Source organism: Periophthalmus magnuspinnatus, chromosome 20 (assembly GCF_009829125.3).
Source record: "Periophthalmus magnuspinnatus isolate fPerMag1 chromosome 20, fPerMag1.2.pri, whole genome shotgun sequence".
Lineage (NCBI taxonomy): Eukaryota > Metazoa > Chordata > Actinopteri > Gobiiformes > Gobiidae > Periophthalmus > Periophthalmus magnuspinnatus.
Window position 1 is genome coordinate 16,419,821 of NC_047145.1, and position 22,694 is coordinate 16,442,514.

The 22,694-nt window shown below is 42.3% G+C and overlaps 4 protein-coding genes across 5 annotated transcripts in view; all 4 read right to left on the minus strand.

The window, feature by feature from the left end:
* Positions 1 to 76: 76 nt before the first annotated feature.
* On the minus strand, positions 77 to 5,293 carry tmprss7 (transmembrane serine protease 7). The gene is made up of 17 exons (XM_033986210.2): positions 5,158 to 5,293; positions 4,788 to 4,918; positions 4,646 to 4,713; positions 4,374 to 4,567; positions 3,852 to 3,887; positions 3,551 to 3,779; positions 3,350 to 3,474; positions 3,142 to 3,254; positions 2,954 to 3,060; positions 2,733 to 2,869; positions 2,544 to 2,651; positions 1,852 to 1,959; positions 1,662 to 1,778; positions 1,268 to 1,460; positions 902 to 1,170; positions 374 to 510; positions 77 to 294 (listed from the first exon to the last, which is right to left on the minus strand). Exons 1-17 carry the CDS (start codon positions 5,204 to 5,206, stop codon positions 133 to 135), a joined length of 2,283 nt encoding a protein of 760 aa, XP_033842101.2. The 5' UTR covers positions 5,207 to 5,293; the 3' UTR covers positions 77 to 132.
* Positions 5,294 to 6,755: 1,462 nt separating this feature from the next.
* spata13 (spermatogenesis associated 13) lies at positions 6,756 to 17,326 on the minus strand. 2 transcript variants are annotated; one of them, XM_033986160.2, is made up of 14 exons: positions 17,221 to 17,326; positions 16,851 to 17,007; positions 12,223 to 13,683; positions 10,435 to 10,875; positions 10,057 to 10,201; positions 9,762 to 9,892; positions 9,361 to 9,540; positions 8,805 to 8,987; positions 8,508 to 8,687; positions 8,195 to 8,427; positions 7,979 to 8,108; positions 7,526 to 7,901; positions 7,370 to 7,444; positions 6,756 to 7,293 (listed from the first exon to the last, which is right to left on the minus strand). In XM_033986160.2, exons 2-14 carry the CDS (start codon positions 16,857 to 16,859, stop codon positions 7,112 to 7,114), a joined length of 3,726 nt encoding a protein of 1,241 aa, XP_033842051.1. In that variant the 5' UTR covers positions 16,860 to 17,007; positions 17,221 to 17,326; the 3' UTR covers positions 6,756 to 7,111. The 2 variants fall into 2 exon arrangements, with proteins under 2 accessions (XP_033842051.1, XP_033842052.1); XM_033986161.2 differs by lacking the exons at positions 12,223 to 13,683; positions 16,851 to 17,007; positions 17,221 to 17,326 and adding an exon at positions 11,317 to 11,772.
* A 418-nt stretch (positions 17,327 to 17,744) lies between these two features.
* On the minus strand, positions 17,745 to 19,047 carry c1qtnf9 (C1q and TNF related 9). The gene is made up of 3 exons (XM_033986309.2): positions 18,752 to 19,047; positions 18,632 to 18,694; positions 17,745 to 18,543 (listed from the first exon to the last, which is right to left on the minus strand). The coding sequence occupies exons 1-3, from the start codon at positions 18,948 to 18,950 to the stop codon at positions 17,771 to 17,773; spliced, it is 1,035 nt and encodes a 344-aa protein (XP_033842200.1). The 5' UTR covers positions 18,951 to 19,047; the 3' UTR covers positions 17,745 to 17,770.
* A 638-nt stretch (positions 19,048 to 19,685) lies between these two features.
* tagln3b (transgelin 3b) overlaps positions 19,686 to 22,694 on the minus strand; it is a 3,969-nt gene continuing 960 nt past the window's right edge. Inside the window, exons 2-5 of the mRNA XM_033986202.2 lie at positions 22,681 to 22,694; positions 21,970 to 22,144; positions 21,771 to 21,873; positions 19,686 to 20,490 (exon numbers count right to left, since the gene is read on the minus strand). The exon at positions 22,681 to 22,694 is cut by the window's right edge and continues 197 nt beyond it. Coding sequence (XP_033842093.1) covers positions 20,349 to 20,490; positions 21,771 to 21,873; positions 21,970 to 22,144; positions 22,681 to 22,694 — 434 coding nt within the window. The 3' untranslated portion in view covers positions 19,686 to 20,348. The remainder of the gene's footprint in view (positions 20,491 to 21,770; positions 21,874 to 21,969; positions 22,145 to 22,680) is intronic.

Consider the following 22,694-nt stretch of genomic DNA (forward strand, 5'->3'; position numbering starts at 1 on the left):
TTCTTTATTTGTTTATTTTCTTAAAAATATGTCAAAAATGTTATACTGTATAATTTATGTTATTGCTCTAGTTGTATTATTTGGTCCAAGCAGGGACTAGGTCTTATATTGGTAATGCATAGTCTGGTAGTGTCAGCTGATATGGCTGTAAATCCAGGAGGTGAACTTGCTGACCCGGGTGTAGACTCCAGGCAGATTGGGTCGGCCGCAGCCCAGCCCCCAGCTCACAATGCCAATGAGGAACCAGCGACCACCACCAGGTTCCTGGCACGAAAGAGGACCCCCAGAGTCACCCTGAAACACACAGCAAAATATCAAATAGCAACCTAAACACCAATAAGCACTAACACACACATTGTGAAATTGGACTGACCCGGCAGGCGTCCTGCTCTCCAGAGGGCACTCCTGCACACAGCATCCGAGGAGAGGCCAGACTGTAGCTTTTCTTACAATCTGTCTGGCTTTGGATAAACACCTGTGCTTTCAGTAGTACTGTGGGCAGCACTTTGTCTGAAAGAACATTGCATTGAGAATATCAACTTAATGATACAGGTAAACACAGCAACAGAAATGTGTGTGTGATTTACATCATGTTTGAACATTTTTTTTATCATAAGATACCTTTATTAATCCAAATAAATCAGGGTGTTGACTTTCTTCTAAACAGTGTATACACGCAATTCAAATATAATTAGGAAACCTTATTCCACACCTGTTAGATAATGTCTGAGTCATTGTATCACTAGTAGTATAACCATATGTGCTCCACTGTACAGGTGATTATGACTGTCAAGCACATTTCTTGGAAGGAAATTTTCCAATTGTTAGTTAATTTGCTGCACCAAATATGTGTCTATATACTGTATGAACTACTTCTGTTGACAGCATACAGCTGACTCACCCCCCTCTGAGCGGTAGCCCCACCCGGTGACCCAGCAAAGGTGGCTGTCTGTAACAGTGTGGGATGGAGGGGGCAGGCACACAGGCTTGATCAGGGCACTGAGGGTGGGTGGCCAGGGTTTCTTCAGCTGCAGCAGTGCAATGTCATAATCAAAGGTAAATGCGTTGTAATACTTGTGAACTACAATTCTTTGGATCTCCGCCTCATGCTTGGCATTGCCTTGGTTCAGCATGCCCAGGTGAGCTCTCCAGAGACGTGGGTCCGACAACCTGTGAGATATAGTGGTTAGAAAAAAAGTACTTTTGTGTTGTGTTGTTTAAATGTGTTAAGTATGAGGAAGTGTGTGTGTGAGTAGTACTGGCTGACCTGTCTTTGCTGAAGCAGTGAGCAGCTGACACGAGCCAATCAGAAGAGAGCACTGAGGCCCCACAGTACATGCTCCCAGAGAAGAGCAGGCTGACCTGCCACGGCCACTCCCCTTCCACCGAGTTGACCCCACCCACAATGCGTTCAGATGAAGATGAGGCTTCTTTCTTTACCGGAGAGGGGTCGCCACATTCTTGAGCACACATGAGAGGGATACTTGAAGACTTATCAATTTCAACTACACCACTCTGTCCACACAAGTACCCAATTCACATATCTAGAAGGTTGTATGGAGTCATCAAAGTCCGTCTGTCCCCAGCAACACTGTTGCTTAAAACAGTTTGAACAGCATAGTCCTATCACATCATCACACTTAATGGAACAGAGGTCTCACCACAGTCCCTCTCATCACTTTGGTCCCTACAGTCAAAAACACCATCACATTTAGCATTTTTCTTCAGGATACAGGGCCCACTGCTGCACTGGAAGCTTATGCCTGAGCAGGTAGTTTCTAAAGAAATGAAAAACACTATTAAGCGACACATATGCAGGCTTTCACTGGACTAAACAGGTTAGACGTGTACCTTGAGTGCAGTTGATCTCATCTACTCCATTAGAACAGTCTCTCTCTCCATTACACACAAACAGAGGGTGAAGAGAACCGCTGCCTGCACAGTTAGTTGATGGTCTTGCTATGAAGACATAAGCAATTAAAACACACACAATATTATGTTCAAACAAAACATTTTAAGAAGACACATGCTTTTTTATGGTATTTAAAAAGCATGTGTCTTCAGTTACTGGCAAGGGGTATTGTCATTTTGATTTTTTTTTCCGACAAAATGATTGTATTTTTGACCTGAACATTTTACATAATGAACGTCACAAGAATGTCCAATGCCCACTGACTCAAGAGGGAGGGAGAGGAGACAAATTACTGAAATTACTACTTACTACTACTACTTTTATTACTTACTATTGAAATAACTAGCCAATTTTTTGATACGTTTTTTGTGTAGCACGGAGGCAAAAACTTTTAATTTCCTCTTTCTTCAATGACCATGGGCACTGACCTAGAGAGCTCAAATTTGAACGACTATTCCCAGATCCCGGCCTGAATATGATGGACTAATAATCATATGACCAGTGTACACGATAGGGGGGGGGGGTGAAATATTGTGGAAAATTCCTCTACGGGAACCTGATCATGAAGCATAATTAGACTAATTTAAGGCCTCATAAAAGTTGATATCTCTTTTAGATTATTATAACTTACAACAGAAGATTTCATCGCTCTCATCCTGGCAGTCGTCCAGGCCATCACACCGTCTGACTTTGTCCACACACAGACCGGTGGTGCACAGGAAGTGGCTCTCTGGACAGGCTAACACAACACAACATCAATCATTCAATTGAAATATTTACAGGGATTAATACTGTAAATAATCATTTTTGTGCCACTTACGCTGGCTGATATTGTAACTGGTGTAAGACGCCTCAAAAGCCTGAACTGAGGTACGAGAGCTACAGCGAAACTCGACCTCTGGACTTGGGTTACTGATCCGAAACACTGTGCTGTGGTCTACATAGGTCCCACAGTAACTATAGAGAAAAACATAAGCATTAGTCCAATGGTTAAATATTGTGTATCCAAATATTTTATAGAATACCTGTTAGAACACTTACATCACTTCATTGATTTTCCACCAGCCTTGGTCACAAGCCTTCATGTCTTTCAATTTTAAAACATAGTTTTTGAAATGTAGAGCCACTCCCAAAGCTGAACTGTAGGTCTGCAATATAATGAAAAATCACAGGCACCAACATAAAAGGCAGTTAACAATTTTGACTGCATTGTTACAGTGCTGCAGTACCTGAAATGTCCAGGTGCAGGAGCACTGTGGGGGCAGTAGACTGGGGTAGAAGGGGCTGTAGAGATCACCAGTAAAGTCAGGATGTGACTTGATCTCAATGCGAGACAGACATACTATAAATAACAGAGAAACAGAAGATCATATCTTTACACCCGCATGCACTTCAACAGGGGTTGAGCTGTAGTGCAAATAGCTTGTTGAATCATACATTCCTCAATGATGGCCTCAAAGTCCCCCCTGAAGTTCTTGTTCCCACTTGTCATAGTGAACGATAACAACATCACATTGGAGGTAGACACCAGGGAGAAAGCCTCGGTCACTGGCTCACACAACCTGAGGCACATCACATAACCAACTATAAAGACTGATGTTGAAATAATCCAAGCGTGTGGTGTGAAAAGGCCCTGACCGCAGCAGAATGCGCCCCCTCATGGGCAGCAGAGCGTCATACACCACCAGGCCATCATCCACACAGTCTGTTGGCTGAACAAGGAAAGAGCTGACTGTCAGTCGGATCAGAAACCCAGGAGCAGCGGTCAGCTTTACATGGCAACTGACACCACCCCATGATGAGAACACATTTAGAGGAATCCTCATTCCGGGAAGGTTGGCATATAGTTTCTCAATACACTGTGAACCTGGGAATGTAGAAAGGAACTTAGTGGCGCAAGACAAGATTCAGATTGCTATTTCATGTTTTTTTAGTCTACCTGCTGCAATGGATGTATAATCAGACCGTTGGACTGCTGCAAAGATAAATAATAAATGTATAAAAAGTATTTTCTAGATATTCAAAACTAGGGATGGGATGAGGCATAATTTCCACAAAACAAGACGAGATTTTGGCATAATTTATAACAAATAAATCGTATTGTTCAGGTCACAGTTTTGGCTTCATGCTTTAAAAATGTTTGCTGTAACTGTAGAATTGTGTTTTGGAACTACAGCTTCTAAAGAGGTGTAACTCAGCAAGGTTCACTTTTTTTATTCAATGCAAATGAAAAAAAAACCTCACAAGATTATTTTCCGCATATGTACATAGTGTTGTGGCAATTTTTTTTTAATTTTTTTTGCAAGATCTTGTGGCATGAGATTTTGTCACACCCCAATTCAAAACATTATTTACTGTGGGGCAGCTCTCATAGAACCACTAAAATAAATATAATAACTACTGTCATTCATATCTGGCATTTTACAGTGTAATGTAATAGTGCATTTGACAGAATAGGTACCGTTGATGAGGATGGAGTCCAGATCCACTGGCAGGCTGAGCAGATAGCCCACGGAGGAGCGGTTCTGCAGACTGGTGTAAACCGAGTCCCTGAAAATGGCCCCGACACACTCTTCACAAACGGCCGGCGTCTTCAAACGAGGAACAACAAACACCATCCAGAAGTGCACCAGGACACCACCCTTGTTGTTGTTACTACATGGAAGAGACAAACAACATTTAAGGAGGTGGATCCATAAGATAACAACTAAACAAAATTACCATCTGCTGTACCTGAGGTCTGAAATTACAGCCTGCTTGTAGAGTCTGGACACGGAGGACTGCTTGTAAACATAACTCACCTACAACATACCATCAATTAACTCTGTCAGACAAGCACCAACAGCTATGAAATTAATATACACACAGCGCGTACCACGTGTTGTATTTTATTTGCCATGGATGCAAACTCATGGGACTCAACCTGTCGGTACTCTGGGATGAACTCCACATTGGCAACACGAAACATGCCGGCGAAATATGCTCCACTGTTGCTTTCTCTGCGAACTGTACAGATATGTAATAACAAAACAATAATTATTTACAAGAAGACACTAAAAATACACATGAACTTGAGTTAAGACTAATATGCATATGTTCATAATATGTGTTTACTAATACATTTTGGATTTCACATCTGTCTATAAACAATACAATAAGTGGGGCACCAGTTGCTCTAGTGCAAACTGATAACAATGCAAGTTTAACTACTCCGCTTTTCAATACTGATAACAAATAGAGCTTACACATAAAGACCCAGAGCAGAGACCAAATGATGACCACAACCACAAACATGACTGCTGCGATGATGACAGCAATGTGAGGGACGTTAAGCAGACGCAGCCACAGCTCTGTGAATTTGTTTGGTTTCTGTCTGCGCCTTCTGTTCCTCCTGAACATCCTCTGCAGGGCCCGGTCCACAGTGGAGATTTCAACAGACACATCTTTGACCTAAAGCAATAGAGATAAACAGGATAATATTATGCAAAGGGCAATGGCATTTACAGTGCGTTTAACAAAGGCATTCAAATAGGCAGCTTTACTTCTGCTGAATATAATTTATGATGTATAGCTGGTGCTAGTATCACCAAGTACCAGGCGTCTTTAACAGTATAGTTGTGTATAACAAGGGTCAAAGGTCATCCATCTCCTTTGAAAGCTAGATGAGGTGGATAACTAGAGCCCATTGGAGCATAAACTGGCTGCCTCCATTCTGGTCTTATCACAGTGACTAATCCAGGCCAGCCAGTTAGCATTACAGTAGGCTGCACAAAATGCTAATCAACTCCAAATGCAGCTGTTGTCTTCACTTGTGTTTATCTGAACAAACTTACCAATGACCTTATCTCTTGTTGCTTATAACCAGAAAGCTCCACAGCAAACCGTAACTATTAAATGCAATACTCCTCTCATTGAGTTACAAGCATGCATTATTCAGTTATGGTCATCCCATACGGCACAGTGACAATACATTATAACATGATCATTTTTGTACCTAATCTATAAATTGGGTTGTATTGGAGCATTTCAAAACATTGGTTGGTTACATGACATGCTACTTTTTAGATACTGTTAAGGTGCAGTATGTAATGTTTTGAAGTATAATGCCAGAGTGTGGCATCTTCATGGAGACAAGCAATTGCCACCAGGCCAAATTACCTGTCAGATCTGTTGAGAGGACAGCCTGCTTACATTTAGAATTCATAAAAAAAAAAAAAAAATGGTGTAACATTCAGAAAAAAATATGGTAGTGTTCCAGGGTCAGAAATAATGTACCCATGGAAAGAAACACCATAAAAGTTACATAATGCTCCTTTTAGTCTTTTAGGGTTAACTATATAACACATAGTAACTATATACAACTATATACACATAGTAGCAGTACTCACACTAACGCAGTCCTGTTGTGAAGTTGAACCCTTGCCTCCACTCGCTGCCTCTTTCTCTTTGTTCTCCTCGTTCTCCTCACCCATGACACGAACATGACACACAAGCCCTCAAGTCTTCATCAACAAGACCCCAGCAACATTATTAAGCACACCTATATTTTGCCTTGTATCAAGACAGTATATTGGCTGTGTGGACTGGGTGCTTTCAGACAGCACACTGAACCTGACATGTAACAGGTGTGTGAAACCTGATCACTCAGCACAGCCAGGTAACAGGGAAAAAGATCTTAGCTGATTTAGTCCTATGTCGTATTACTAATAATTAATTCATCAAGGTATAGGATTGGACAATGTCATAAAGGCCTATACACCTAGCTATCTATAATGTGGCTAATATGCTCAAGTGGAGAAGTATGGTCTTCTGGCAAGTGTAAAAAGTAGAGACTTCTGCCAACTGATGTTTGTACAAGAGTTTTATTTACATTGTTAACAATTATTAATTTGATTATCCTTTGGGTGTTTGGTTTGCTCAGAGCTGAAAAGTCACAGCAAAAAGGATCCAGCCCTCGTAAAATACACTAAAACCAAAGGACAATATTAAAACACTGCATCTAGAGTTAATAATAAGGGACGGGATATGTGTAGGGTGTGTGAGCAGCTTCTCAATAAAACAGACATAAACAATAAACAAAAAGACAACACTTAAGGCACGACTTCACATACATTCACAAGCAAAATGTACAAAGATAAAGTGTTCATGTGACTTCAAGGATGGTACAGATAAAAAGATGACGGACAAAAGAAAGGTTCTTCATTTTCGGAAAAAGGCATTGCGGGTGATGCTGTAGAGCAGGTGGTAAGGCTTCCTCCTGGGCGGCTCAGCCAGTGAGAAGACCTGCTGCTGGGGCACACTGGGCGGGATGCTGATGTGGCGCTGGTGCAGGGGCAGGATGTTATGGTGGTGAGGCGGGACAGAACCGGAGTATCCAAGAGCTGCAGGGTGAACATGAAAAAAGTAACTACTACTGAAACAGATGAAAATAATGTTATCAGAAATTATTTGGCTCACATTTGAACTTCCCCTGTTTGGCTCTTCTGGCATTCACAATGGCCCGTTTTCGTTGCTCTTCACTGATCTCCATCCCTGATAAAGAGCATATGAATAAATTTGCATTAAACTGTGTTCAGTGATAGTTGTATTACACAAAGATCTAGGCTCACTCACCCATCTCCTGATCCTCCTTGACCCTAAGTCGCTCTTTGGCAAAGGCTTCTAACCACCTCTGTTTGTCCTGTGCTTTTTTGCAGCAGACCATGCACATGAATTCCAGTGTGGAGGCGTTTCTCAGCCGCAAGGCATTTTTTAAAGTCAGTCCCAGGTCCGAGTCCCGTCTATCAGGCACATCCAGCACCTCAGTCTGGTCCATGTTCAGACGCCCACGGTAGTGCAGCAGGTCTCTGCGCAGGATGTCCTTTTTACAGAACACCAGCTGGTGGTCAAAGAGGAAGAAACTGCGCTGCTGCATTTTGCCATAACGGATGATTAGAGTCATTTCACCAGAGTGAATGAGGTCAGAGCTGAGTTCCAAAATGTCTGGTCCCTACAAAACATTTTTATGAATCACACTGATGTATTATATTAAGTATTATTATATGTGTTACCTGGAGTCAAACTCACCTCCCAGTGCAGAATAGACACCTGCCAGTGAGCAATGGTGTCAATGCTTTCCAGCCTCCTCTTCCTCTCATTTATGAGACTGGCTACGTTCTTCATTGCCTCGTAGGCTTGACTCACTCCGCTGTAGTCACTGTGGAGTAATGTGTGAAAAATCAAACATTTCTAATATTCTTATGAGATGCATATTTCGCACTGTGTGAACGCATTATCCCTTACCTGTGATTTTTGGGAGTATATTTAAGCAGTTCTCCCAGCTGCAGAGGATATTTACAAATTTTCTGTACAGGTGTTAGTAGAAACCCAGCTATTGAAATGTCAATCATCTGCTGAAGAAGCCGACAGGCCTCAAAAAAGTGCTTATAACGTCCAGACTTCATGAGGCGCTGGAGCTCAGCACAGGCTGCTGGGTGAGTGTTACAGTACTCAGAGTAGATCGAAAAACCCTCCCCCTGAAATAAAAAAAAAAAAATTAAATAACATCCAAATATGGATATCTCATCAACAATATCTACATGTTATTATCATGTACCTGCAGTAGGAAACAGGAGCCTATCTCACTGAGGTGGGGTTGGTCTTTATTATACTGTTTCTCAAGATCTTTAAGAAACTGTCTCTGAAACTTGTAGATATCTTCAATGTTACTAAAGATAGTCTTCAGCTGTGACTCTGTAAACATATCTGGATGTTTACGGCATTGACGAATGTAACCCTGAAAATGACACGACTTAGATTTAGGTCAACTTTATTGATCCACAAGGGAAATTACTTGGACATGGTCTGACCAATTCTGAGAAATGCCCTATTTGTAAAACACTATTGTGCTTACCTCACAGATGTCTTTGAGGTGTTTGATGTAGATGCGCTCTGTGTTCATGATTTCCTGGACCACATTTGTTCTCATTTGTTCCTTGTGGTGGGTGCTGTGGTGGGAATCTTTAGGTGCTGGATTTTCTTGATCTGCAACACTTTCTACGCTCTCTGTACTAGAGTCTTCTTGGTTGACGCGTACCTAAAAATAATTGAAGAATTGAAACATGTTATACCAGGGCTACTAAAAAAGTGGCATATGCCCATTTTTTTATATCATTACAGGGAGGCACCTCAGAAAAAAGGACTTTTAGATTTTGTGGTTCGTGGTTGTATGCTAAACCTGCTTCTGTACAAGTCATTTAACCTGCCAATCAAATAATGTCACCACAGTAACACAGTAATTAAGTCCTACCTGTCAATCAGCCATTTTGCCACAGAAACCATTTGAGAAACTGCAACTTAACTTTTCTAAAGTATGTCAAGAGGGCCACATGGGTTTGTTTGGAGCCAAGCCAGTTTGTTTTTCTTCACAAAAGAAAGACACACAAACAAGAGGTCAGCAGTCCACTTACCCTGACAAAACATGAGGGAAACCAGGCCTCCCTGTCAGGGCCCCTGCCCCACCACCACTCGCTGTGGGACGCATCCAGGACACGGACCACGTCTCCAGCCTTAAAGGCCAGCTCCTGCTCCTCCATGGTCACATGATCCCAGAGAGCCTCAGCGTACACGGCATGACCAGAGTTTATCCACTGAGAAACACGCAGATAAGATAAAGTTACAATTACAAGCAGCATAAGCCCATGTACAACATGTGGGATTATGTCTAGACTTGAGTGCACTGCCACAGTTTGTTTATGGATAGTTGTGCAACAACTCAAAACAAACATCAACATTTTCACAGCTGAAGCACGAGTTGAGATCAATATCGTTGCATCACAGCCTCGGACGCTTGTCCTGTCCTCTGCCTCACCTCATTGAGCACCGAGAGCTCCACCCCTGGCTGCAGATATGGAGTAACATCAGTGAGCTCATCAAAACTTCCCTCCTCTTCCTCTTCACTCACACTGTCATCAAGAGTCACCGAACACTGTGACATGCCATCTGGAATACAGTAATGTGTACAATTAGTACAATTATAAACTCAGCATCTATAAATAACTGTATTAACATTAATTTTATAAAGTCAAATTCCCCATCTCTCATGCACTCCATATCTGAAACTGAAAGTCTCAACAAATGATAGTCACACAAGCTCTGCTTCTCACCACTGAGCACTCTGTGGAATTTCCTCCGTCCGACACGGTCCAGGCCGATGGGGGTGCTCTGGGACAGGACTGAGGGGCGAAACCTGGCAGACACTGCTCTGTAGGGGGGCACCCGGTGCGACGGGATGGGTGGCCGAGGAAGGGGCTGAGACAGAAAGAAGATTATCATTTATCCTTTTGAATCATAAAAATATTAACAAGGCACAGGATTTACTTTTTACTTCTATATGTTAAAAGTGGATAGTAAACTCATTCATAAATTAATTTTCAAATCTCAGCTCCTTGTCCTTAAACATACAAAATGTGTGAACTACTGTGTGACTGTGATTATAATAAGAATACGCTACATCTACAGAAGTAAATATACTGGATTCTTACAGAGGGAGGCTGGTCGCCCTTCTCCTCTCCACCAAACACATCCAAGACTCCAATCACTGAAATAGGCCGGGGCCTGGTCAGCTGAGTGTCACTGTCCACACAGGAGTCCTCTGTGCTCTTGCCTGCTTCACACACATTTCTACCATGACAATCAGGTAACATGCCGTTTGCCCTATCACATAGCAGCTCCTCAGGAATACACTGCTTCTGTGAAAGCTGGCCATAGTCCGAGACTGGCCGCAGTCTGGGGTGCCGCCCTCGTCTCCTGCGCTGCACAGAGGTGTCTGCTGGGTGCTCTTCTGTGGGAGATGTGGGCCTGTCTGTGGGAGATGTGGGCGATTCGCAGAGGCTCATAGGGGAGACAGGGGGGGTGCTGGTGGGTGTGGGGGAGAGTTCCTCACTTTGAAGAAGGGTTTCCCTCCCATGTTTATCTGATGTTACCTGAGAAAACAGTAAAATTTAAAACTCAAGATTGTAAAAAAAAAATTGTGATGTGTTCAAAGATAGAGTATGTGCCTTATATTGTGCTTTCTGGGCAGAGCATTAGTTAATCAGAAACCAAAAGAAAAGAGTCATAAAAAAACTAAGTCTGTCGGCTGGTTGGCACTGAAATGAATTTGAATGAAGTGTATCAGAAGTCTCGTGAGAAACTTCATTTTATACAATAGTTCATACAGTGACTGGTCCCTGCTATTGAACACAATCAGGCTACGTCCTTATCAAAAACAAACAAATGCAGCAGAAGTAACTCTATAAATATTACACAATTAACTGCTCATGCTCATACTTTCTCAGGGAGTACTAGAGGAACAGTTAAATACTGGCACATAGTCACTCATCTGGATATATTGCCATTTTCATGAAAGCAGCTATAGTCCTCACCTCTGGGACTCCTCTGTCTGGGTCTGGTTCTTGACATATACAGCGAAAAGGCACACAGTAGGCAAGCACCATTGTCCCAGCGGAACTCTCTCTAGGACAACGGATCTCTCTTAAACTCTAAAGTCAACATCTCTGACATTTCCAGATTCCATCTCAAGTCAGTTTCATGCATCCAAAATCTCAGAGAGCATTACAACTGTCCCTGCATGTTTATGATCCCGTAAATCCACATAGGCCTCCAAACTGTCCTAGGCCGCAAGTTCGGACTTTGACTCCTTGAGCTTCAGTTAGAGGCACAAGGTGAGGGGAGGCGGGGCTTAGCTTAGCTTTAACTGCGAGACCATGAAGCATTTGAGTACAAGGATTACTAATCATAAACAGGGTCTAATCATTAACTGTGGCGCTCCTTCAGGGTGTCTCTAACATGGCACTGAGAAGGCAAACTGTCAAGTCAAAAGTCCTATATCAATAAGTACAAGCTCTGCAGATAGAAAGCGGAATACTGCGGCAATTATGTCATTATCATTTATTTGTCATTAAAGAAGACTTTGTAACCAGTAAAACTAGAGTCTCGTGCTGACAATGTACACGTCCACAAGGGATTTCAAGCAGGATTCAAAGATCTCTACATGAAATAGGAGAGATAACTATTTCAAAGGGATATAATTGGGATGTAATTTTTGTTCTGAATGAAACCATCACCTGGATGCATTAATGTTGATAGTTTTGATGAACATAAACTGAAAAATAGATATAGCATGAAATTTTATTTCTTCTTTCTTTGAAAAGGTAAAAATAAAATAATAAACATAATTATTGCATTATTACGTGCTAATTTATCAAGCATTATTATTTGTGTTTTTCTTTGTTTCCAAAAAGCTATTACCATGACTTTAAAATACGTGCCTGGTTGAGTAGTGAAGTGACGGTCAGGTCTTGGATGCTTGTTCGGTCATGCGTGTCCAGTGGAGGTACTTCACGTGTGTCCATGTGGTGACAATTTTTATTTGAGGATGGATTGACCGACTCACAGAGAGGGCCTGGGGAGGACAGATCTGTTTTCTCTGAGTTTCTCAAACTCACAGGGCTGATGAGGACTTGGTGAATGCTGATGTCACTTTCTGGGGGGATTTCGACAGGCAGAACCCTGGCTCTGATGGGAGAGGGTCTGCGCTGTCGCTCTGTGCTCTGAACACAAGGCAGGCGTCGAGAGTAGTTGTCATGCAAGCGACTCAGGGGGGACATGGGCGTGGGAGATGTGGGGCTGGGAGAGGGATTCTGCCGCCGCCGCATAGATAGATCAGTCATGCTGCCTACCAGTTTACTCATGGGGCCTTTTGTTTTGATAGGGCTGCCCCTGCGGTCAGCGGCAGAGAGGTGCACAGAAGAGGTGCTGGAGGTCCTGTGGATGTGTGAGGTCCCATTGGCCCTGCCTCTGTTTTGTGAATCAGTGCACAACAAAGAATGACCTGGGGACGGAGCTTTGCGTTTAAAAGGGGCCTTGAATATGTGGAGGTTTTCTGCACTTTTGCTTAGCCTGCTCAGCACTTTGATATTAGGGCCTTCACTAACGTTGTCTCTCTGAGACAAAGGTTGGATAAGATCCGTTTTCTGACTGTCCACAGCTTCTCTCCTGCCACCCACTGTCACTTTACTCTTTTCTACATCAAAAATAGAGATGCGTCCTGCTCCATATGCTCGCCGGATACTCCTAGAGCAACGCGAGTTCCGTGTTAGTCCATTTACTTCCTCATACTCCTCCTCATCAAAGTCCTCATTATCAGAGCCACACTGGCTAAGTTTTTGGTTTAAAAAGTTTCCATTTGTCACAGAAACTCCTTCATTGTTAAACTGTTTTTCTACATCTAGTCTGAGGTCACCGCTGTTAACAGTCTCCTGCTTAGTTGACAGGACATGTTCCCCATTAAGGTTTGTAGCTCCTCTGCTCTGGATGCCCTGGAGAACAGAGGAGCGGAGCTTTTTGAATGAGTCCACGACACCCATTCCTGATATTCCTGACCAGGACTGCAGGCCGCCGCTGCCATCTTGACCACAGGCTGATGTGGCACCGGAGCTAGAAAAGAGTCTCATGATTCTGGAGGGCTTAACCTCAGGCTGAGCTTTGAGCGGGTTGGACCAGGCCGAGGTGCTGATGCCATTGGATCGGTTTTCCTCGGTGTGTGGACCTACAGTCACAGGCTGGAGCAAGGCGCTACACCCAGACAGAAGATAGGGAGCGTTTCTTTCAGCACTGCTCTGAAATGGATATAGGTCACTGAGGGGACGACTGCGAATCACAGGGTCAGCTCTGGAGGTGTGGACAAAAGAGTCTTCGTTCGTGGACAAGACTCTGTCCTTTTGTTCATCCTGAAAAACAAGAAAAAACAGAAATCGTACAATGTTACTGAGATCCAGAAGCAACTGCTTTTTCTGTTGTTAATGAGGCTACATAAAAATAAAACCTAACCACAAAAAATTTATAGAAACAAAAATGGATGAAGGAGCAGTTTGAGATATTTGTCCTTGGTGCTGTCTTTGAATGTCAGAGGCGAGCTGAGGCCTCATGAGGGTAGTAAACCAAGTGTCTGTGTGTGATTCAGTGCAGAGGCTAAAAGGGACTTTGAAGTGGAGCTTTGTGACTAAGCAGTGAAACTCGCTAATCCACTGTGATTAATGGAATAATTTACCCACCAGTTTTTCCTCAGATGATGATGAAGAAGAGGAGAGGTTTGGGATTTCAACTTCCTGAGAATTTTAAAAATAGTTTTCTTAGGAATATCAAAAGAGCAATGATTTAATGTTTTCAGCTACTTTTAAGGAAATACAAAAGTATAATAAATGCCTAATAATTTCATTCATCAACATGGATCCCACGAACAGATATTGGCAAGACATTTAGTGCTCAAGCAACTGCTCAAAACAGTAGTTATTTTAATCTCTAAATTGCACATTATTTGACAATGGATACTTAAAATCTCTCTAAATGTCGCTGAGCACACACAGTCTGAAGGTGGCCATGTGGACAGGATTGGTGAGTCATGCCTTCAGGAGCAGATGGGCTTTCTCCATCAAATTCTCAGTGGAATCTGCTGTCAGCTCAAGCAGCCTCTCCATCACAGGGACTTATGTAAACACAGAGCCACCGCTGCCAAGCACGGTTGCTGACAGACAGTCAACACAGCTCACCAACAATGTGCTGCTTTCACAGCTCTCCTCAATTGTCTTCTTGTACATTCACCACTGCAGCTGCAGAACCACAAGTAAGGACCGGGAAAAGATGACATCAACCATTCCTTCACAAAGATTAGAGACATAGAAAGGATTCCAAATTTTCAGGGGCATGGTTTTGTTTTGAATACTCAAGCAATGATATCAGACATTTAACCAACTGTCGCCTCTTTCAACACCTTTCTGCCAAATCACCCCGGCGCCAACTGTCACAGTTGGCCTGAGCTAATGTTTGGCACAGTACAGCTCGTGACCAGAGCACTCAAGGTGCACTCACTTTACTCTGTGCAGTGTGAGGCAGCATGGGAGTCATTTGCTATAGCTGTATTATGACAAGTCAGCTTCCTTGTGCTCAGTGATACATAGGAGCAGTACACGGGGCTGGTCCAGGGTTAATTAAGAGTTCGAGTCCCCCCCACACACACATGCACAGCCCACTGGAGCCAGGCTAAGATTAGAGTCCCAGCACTGAGCATGGGCAAGTACCAACAACGAGATGTATAAACATAAACAGACATAATCTAAAGCACGCACTCTCAAAACACATGTGCGACAGGAGCATTCCTCTTGCTCTCAAAAACACACAGCATAGAAAAAGGGAAGAATGCATTTAAATCATTTACTCCCTTCCTGTTTGGCTAGATCCCCCAGGCAGTTATGCAAGAAGTCATAAACACACAGTGCAAAGTGACCCTCTTCCCATAGTTCACCTGTGCAGAGGCATGTCCCGCCTCAGGGAAGGATCAAACTGATTAGTCCACATTGAAGTTGCATTAAATGAGCAGACAGGGAGGACGAGGGAGTAATGTTCCCATCATTCTCGGTACATCAGAATCAGAATCAGAATCAGAAGACTTTTATTGCCATAGTCTGTGAACACAGTTCACAAACTAGGAACTTGATACGGTGAAAAAGTGCAACATAAACACACTGAATAAATACAAATACAAATAAGAGCATGCACAAAGTTAAAAAAAAAAAGTCATGTCCAGATTCTTCCTCGGACTGTATCTCAAACGACAGGTTGGTTGATTAGCTTTAATCAGAGTGCAAACTGTAGTGCATCTAGAGTGAAATCTAAGATAAACAGTGTACGCCAATGTGTTTGTAATTTGGTTTCCACAACTTGTGGGTAGAATTAAGCAATATTTCATGACACAAATTTGAATTAAATTTCAGTTTGGTACAAAACAACCCGCCCTCCCAAGATGAAACGGAAAAGGACTGACTGTGCCTGTATGCTATACCTCTACCAAGGCAGTAATAATCTGATTAGAGGAGCTCTACCAGTCTGTGTATAGGACTGTTTTCATCTACACATGATAGCCTAATCAGGAAGACAACCAGGCTATTGAGCTGCAACAGAGAGTGACACTCAAGCCTTGTAAACTCCCTGTGGGGGATTTTGGCTTATGTGAACCCTAGATTTTAGGGGCACAAAAGCAGCATTCCACACCTAAAAATGAATTATGTCATCTGCCACAGTATACATGCATAAACATGTATGCTTATGTAGATCTAGGTGAGCCATGAGATGTGCTAGTCCAGGTCAGGTTTCCTCATTGAGGTGTCACGTTTGGCCTTGACCCAGTTCCTCATTTTTGATCACTCAGAAACAGGTAGAGGAGGGGGCTCCTCCGGCTACAAAGCGTGGGAAGCCCAGGTACAGACCGAAGCTGGGAGTGTCCCACTCACCCGATCTGCAGTGGGCTGTCATAAAAGGCAGACAACCTGAAATATAACACCACACACTGTGTAGGGATCACAAGATGGGACAAAACACTCCTGCCTTGGTTGTCAATGGCCACAGTTTTGGGGGTTTGACAACAAAAACTACGGAACTGAATAAAGAAGAATAAAATCGTATCAATTATAACAAGTGGTTCACACATTAGCTACGTGGATGGCTGGGTCAAGTAAGTAATAAAAAAGTAAAACTGAAAGCAATCTTGAAACCATAAACTAATAAATCTCTGAAACCCTGAAAGTATAAGTAAGTATTATTCTAGGCAAAGCAAATCAAAGATATAAAAAAGGAAGAAATTAAAAAGAGTGCTTTTTCGTTTTGATTTGTTTTTGTCGTTAATTGACAGCAATTGTAATCTCACAGCCCCTTCTGACCAACTCCCTGCACAGCCTGGCATCTCCCACATCACTATAACAACCAGAGAGGGTAATGCGCCACAATAACCCCCCCTGGTCCCATTTATCCAAGAACACAGGACTGAACCTCTCCGCAGCTACACAGAGTTTGGGATAAGATCACTTTAAACTGTGTCTTTAGCAGCAAAGAATATTTGACTTACCCTGCTCATAGTCGCCCACGTTATCCCCGCATCCACCTTTTCCCAACATCAACGGAGTGTTTGCGTTTTTGTTGTTTATCCATGGTAAAGTCCCCTAAGTCGCTCCACGGCGCAAAGGTTTCCCACGTCTCTCTCACCACCGCCTCGCAGACTCATGCTGGTTATGGGACAAACAAAAGCGTCTCTTAGTTTCGCCGCAACATCGCCAGAGAAATGGCTGGTGACTCCTTGAACACACTGCGTTAGCAACTTAGCATACGGTTCACTGATAAACTTCTCCAGAGACCCGTGTGCGTAAAATCAACTAGAGAAAACGCCAAAACAAGTATACATATCACAAAATACGAACTGAAAATTAAATCTGACATACATTTAGTTGGGAAAAGATAACAATTCCCCTGTTGGGCCCCATTAAAAGCAGATCTTTCTTCTTGGAAGCTTGAGTTCGCCAGCATCACTAATGCACTTGTTGCAGTGTTTGCGCGGGGGCGGAGCTTCTGTGGTCAGGGCGGATTGCATTGGTGAACCACAGAAAAAACGTTCTATCCAGACCCAATGGACGCTTACCGGAACCCCGGAACCCCGCCCCCAGCAGTCGTACTTCATTGAAGGGAAAAATAAGTGCCTCCTGCTGCTATTCTGGAGGACAAAAAGACTGGCCCTTCCAGATGCCGCTGCGCTCTTCCTTCTATACTATGACTGTATCATACCAAACAATTACTCAGAAGGTATTTGTTGTGTCCTGCCCATCCCTGAATACCAGAACAACACGCAGGCTGACTACTTTCTCTTTATTGATGACGGTCAAGAAAGTAAACAAGCCTAAATATAAACTAGAAGAAAAGTTAGGTTATATTTGACAATGTGACAATAATTTACACATTCAATTGTGAGAAGATTTGCCAGAGCAGAAACAATATTTATTCATCAGCAAAAATTAAAAACCCAGAGAAAGTGGTGTCATCATCTTCATCAGCAAATAGTCCATTGAAGAGCTCCCCTCCAGCCACCTGCAACCACACCTTGTCCCCGGCCTCTAAGTGCAGTACAGCGCCTCCTGCCGCCTGGTCCTCGCTGCTTTGGTAGTTATCCATTGTATGGATGATCTTTGCCCCATTCTTAACAAGGGCAACCTTCACATTTCTGGAGAAAACGGTGATGTGGTAGGTGAAATAGTAAGCTCCTCTTACAGAGCATGTGAATCTCCCTGTCTGTACATCATAGTGATTCTGTACATTGTAAATAATCTTGTCAAACCGGATGGGTGCATTGGCTGCTGGGAGTTTAGTTTGTGCAGTGAGTCCCACAGAGAAGGCACTCTTAAATATTGCAAATGCTTCTCCTTTCTCACCTTTCTCACCCTTATCACCTCGAGATCCTCTCTCCCCCCGATAGCCGATGCTGCCTTTGTGTCCAGGAACCCCAATTTCCCCTTTAGGCCCCAGACGACCAGGGGGCCCCAGTGGGCCTTGAATGCCCCTGTCCCCTCTTAGCCCAACATCCCCTTTGGGACCCTCTGGTCCTGGGGGCCCTGGAGCCCCAGTAGGTCCTTTTGGTCCTGGCAGTCCAATCTCTCCCTGGTCTCCTTTAAGGCCTATGGGCCCCTGGACCCCCTGGGGGCCCATTTTACCTGGAGGTCCTCTTTCTCCATTGTCCCCTCTTTTACCTTTGGGGCCAACTGGGCCAATTGCACCTGTAGGAAAGACATACACGCAATAAAATGGTATGTGCAATGTTTCTATAGAATTACTGTTTATTATATATTGATATTTGATAATTACCTGTATCCCCTTTGTCTCCGTTTTGGCCCCCAATTCCTGGTGATCCAATAGGACCAGTTTCTCCTAAGAACACATTCAATATCATTTTTGATACAGTTGTATTAAATCATAAAAACTCACCTTTATCTCCTTTCTCGCCTGTGAGTCCTTCCCGGCCATCTCTACCTGGCATCCCATTGTGTCCTGGGTCTCCCGGGATCCCAGGATATCCACAAATACAACCTTTACTCTGCATTTCTTCTTGTGCAACACCTCTGACAGCAAACAAGACTAAAACCAGCGTAGCACAGACTCTCAGATATAAAAGTTTGCTTTCCATATTGTCACAAATGTGATATTTCACGTTGTGAGCAAGTACTCTCCAACATATCCTTCAAATCAAAAAGCAGCCTCTACACTGAACATGTGCACTAACCCAAAATTTGCCCTAACCCAAAATACACAAGAAAGGAGCAATTTAAACAAGAATGTGCTCGTCCTCAAGGTTCTTTTATTGGTGGGCTGAGTTTTTGGTTTACTTATTCCTTTTACCCTGCCTGTTACACATCACCTGTGTTCTTGGTGAAGCATGAAGGTAAATATAAACTAAGGTCTTAGGGGACATGCAAAGATTCACAGAGTGTTTCAGTGCTTCTACAGTACAATATCTCACTTTTATCCTATTGCATCTGTCACAACAGGATTTGTAATTTCACACACTCACAATACAAGTGTTTTTTTAATATCTATTTCTTTTTGCAAGCTCTTACCCTAACTTAGACTCCAAGCATTAGTAGAACAAAAGTTTCTTATTACTATTTATTAATCGATTATGTACACACACACTCAGCAATAATGGAAACAGTCTGACCAAGTTTATCATGAAAAATCTGGCTGTTACCCAAGCGACTGTGCCATCATGTGCCCCTTTATTAGATTGTGCACATGAGTAGACACAGGAGGGAGGGGCATGTGGGAGGGGCCGCAGCATGAACCAGAGATAAGAGCAAAACACTCACAAAAACACTCACACACTCACACGGTCAGTCCTAGCAATAAAAAGCACAACATGACATGGACTGGCATTTAATTTCATTTTCATTAACAGTCAGAGTGACCACAGACATTAAGAGATGTATTCCAAAATATACCAAATAAGACACATTAGCGCACATTCAAGCAATATCTTACTTTCCAAATGTCACCTATTAATACATCATCTTGGCTACTGTACATAAATAAATAAAACATTATAAACAAAATATAACAAAAACAACAGTGCACCAATGTAAAATTAATTAGTTTTGTGTGAAGTTAATTGATTAGCACCCATGTGTTGTCGTCATAACCAAGCAACATGTGAGGTTTTCAGACAAGATAGCAATATCATTCACTGGGTTAACTGTATTATTCGGATGTGTGATGTTAAATATTTGTATATTAACATCTACCATGACACACAAAGCATGCTATGGCTTTTACAAGACTGTTATTTGGAAATCTTGGTGTACCTGTGAGTAAACTAGGCAAGAAATTAACAGTGAACAGCACTGATTGGTGTTAATAATCTGACATCATTTAAAATATTTTGTTTAAAAAAGCAGCAATTCCAGGGAAGTTGAGGTTAGCATAGCAAGAGGAAGGCTTTGGGGCTACAACACTTGTGGTATTAGTAAAAATAAGAGCTACAAGCAGAGCAGTTGTTAAATAAGGTTAGGTAGTCAGAGTGGTCTTAAGTCTACATTATCTGACGATGCATACCATAGCCTGTCATACCAGACTGAGAAGCACCACGGTTACTCCCCATCTGCAGCCCAATCAAGCTCTGGCCCTGGCGTAGCTGCTCCTCTGTGAACTCTCGTCTGTAGCCTTGGGATTTCCTACAAAAAAATATAGCATAAGTACACATTACACATATTTATACGTATGTCCTTATCAATGTCAATTCTGAATGTATGTCCAAAACTGTAAATAGTAAAATGATAATAACTCAGAGAAAGATGAGTGCTTCAGGGCTAGCACACAGTGGAGCCCATAGTCAGTATAACAATATCAGATGCTCTTCAAGGAAATGCAGCAAAAAGGGAGAACTGATCCAATGCAATGATGTAAAGTAAAAAAGTGACCAACATATATGATACCAACGTATTTTGACCTTTATACTGTCTTCATCAGGGCAAAATTATAATGTTCTAAGCACTAATGTAGTTACATCCCAGTGCACACAGCCACTGGAGGATTTTATGAAGTGTTTTTCCCCAGGACATAATGACATTATAATGACATTATGTCCTGATTAGAAGGGGAATTGAACAGCCAGCGCTTCAAATTTTACAAACTAATAGGTATTTTTGTCAATCCATAATTTTGTGTTATCTTTTTGTACCTCTAAGCACCTGTCTGTGTAATCCTTCAGTCATCCAGGTTTGATTCATAGTAAAAGCCAAAAGTAAAATCTGTCAACTGGACAAAGAGTCATCAAAGTCTTCACTCCTACAACAGTTGACAGATTTTACATTTGACTTTTACCTCTAAGCACATGTTTATACAGCTTTATTTTCACTCTACTTTATATTTTAAATTAAGTATGTGGCTATTGAGAAAAAGTATACAAGCATGTGGTTAGGTAGCAAATGTTTCTCTGGTGTCTGACTCCAATTAAAGGTGCACTATGTAACTTTCTGGATGGGGGGTCTGCTGCGGGCTTATGTTCATGGAAATTATATTGAGTTGCTTGGAATGCAAAACTGTATAGCATTAAACTCACCCCTCTTGCAGTTATTCAATTGCAGATGATTTCACTGCTCAAAAAGGTCACCTCTACACAGATCTGACCTATAACTTGGTCTGGTTACGTCAAACGCTTTTCTCAACGGAAATAAATAAGTTAAATAAATACTGTGGGACATTCCAGACCTTTTCCTTGAAAAGCTGCATGATGTAACTGATGTAAGATACCTTTAAGATACTTCATTCAACCCTAATCAAAACCATCCTTTTATGAATAAAGAAAATCTCGTCATCTTAAGGTACCATATTTCCAACTGTAAGTCCCATCTGCATTATAACACTGGTCCCCTCATTCAAGCATGCTTGTACACACCTCTTTGAGAAATACTACTTGATAAGACCAACCTAATCATGTACCCTATAAACGTACTTGTGAAACCAGTCGTGATCTCCTTTGTAATATCCATCGTCTTTGGTCACAGCCAAACTCCCAAGTGCCATTAGTGTCCTTTGCACTGCGGCCATATCCTTTCCTATCCAATCATATTAAATGTTAGTCACATTAACTCTCCAAGTATATGAATGAATAAAAGAACAATGCCAACGCTGCTATGCTAAAGAAACATCACCTTCCCATAGATCCACAGTTTGAAAGATGTCTGTTGTGGTCACACCATAAGCTTCAGCGGCCTGGAGGAACTGTGATATTTTCTCCATTTGCTTGAAAGCCATCTGTGTCTCTGGGATCTTTTTGATGGGCTCCTTTCCTCTCGGATAAAGGCTGTTGATGAGTCTGCAGAGGATCTGGCACAAGGAAAAAGAATACACGAGTCTGATTGCATTAAGCTGACTCACTGACCGAAGCAAAACCAAGTACATCATTCTCAAAGGCAGACAGCTCATTTGTTCTGATTGAGCGTAAAAAGGCATTACAAATTAACAAGTAAACAGACTAAAGTTTAAGGATTATAAAGGCATAAAACAACTCCGTAATATCACGCCACAATAAAATGAATAGGACTGTAGTAAAATATCCTAAATTACACCCGCCCAGGCTTGGTTCAGTCCCGATCTAGACCTGATCTAACCTTGGTCTAGTCCAGGTTAGGTCCTAGGTTTAGCCAATTTGTATTTCTTCTGTCGTTTGGTGGCATGTCTGAAACGTTCAAAAAAATCCAAAAGTAATTCTGGCTATATTACTCAATGAACATTTGCTTTTACCATAAAATTCAGAATTGTTTTCTTTAAAGCTATTACATCCAGCTCTTAAAATATTACAGAGCTATCTAGCTATCTTAATAATTGAACACCAGTATCTATTTTAAGTGCATGCCACTTACTGTTCCATCCATCA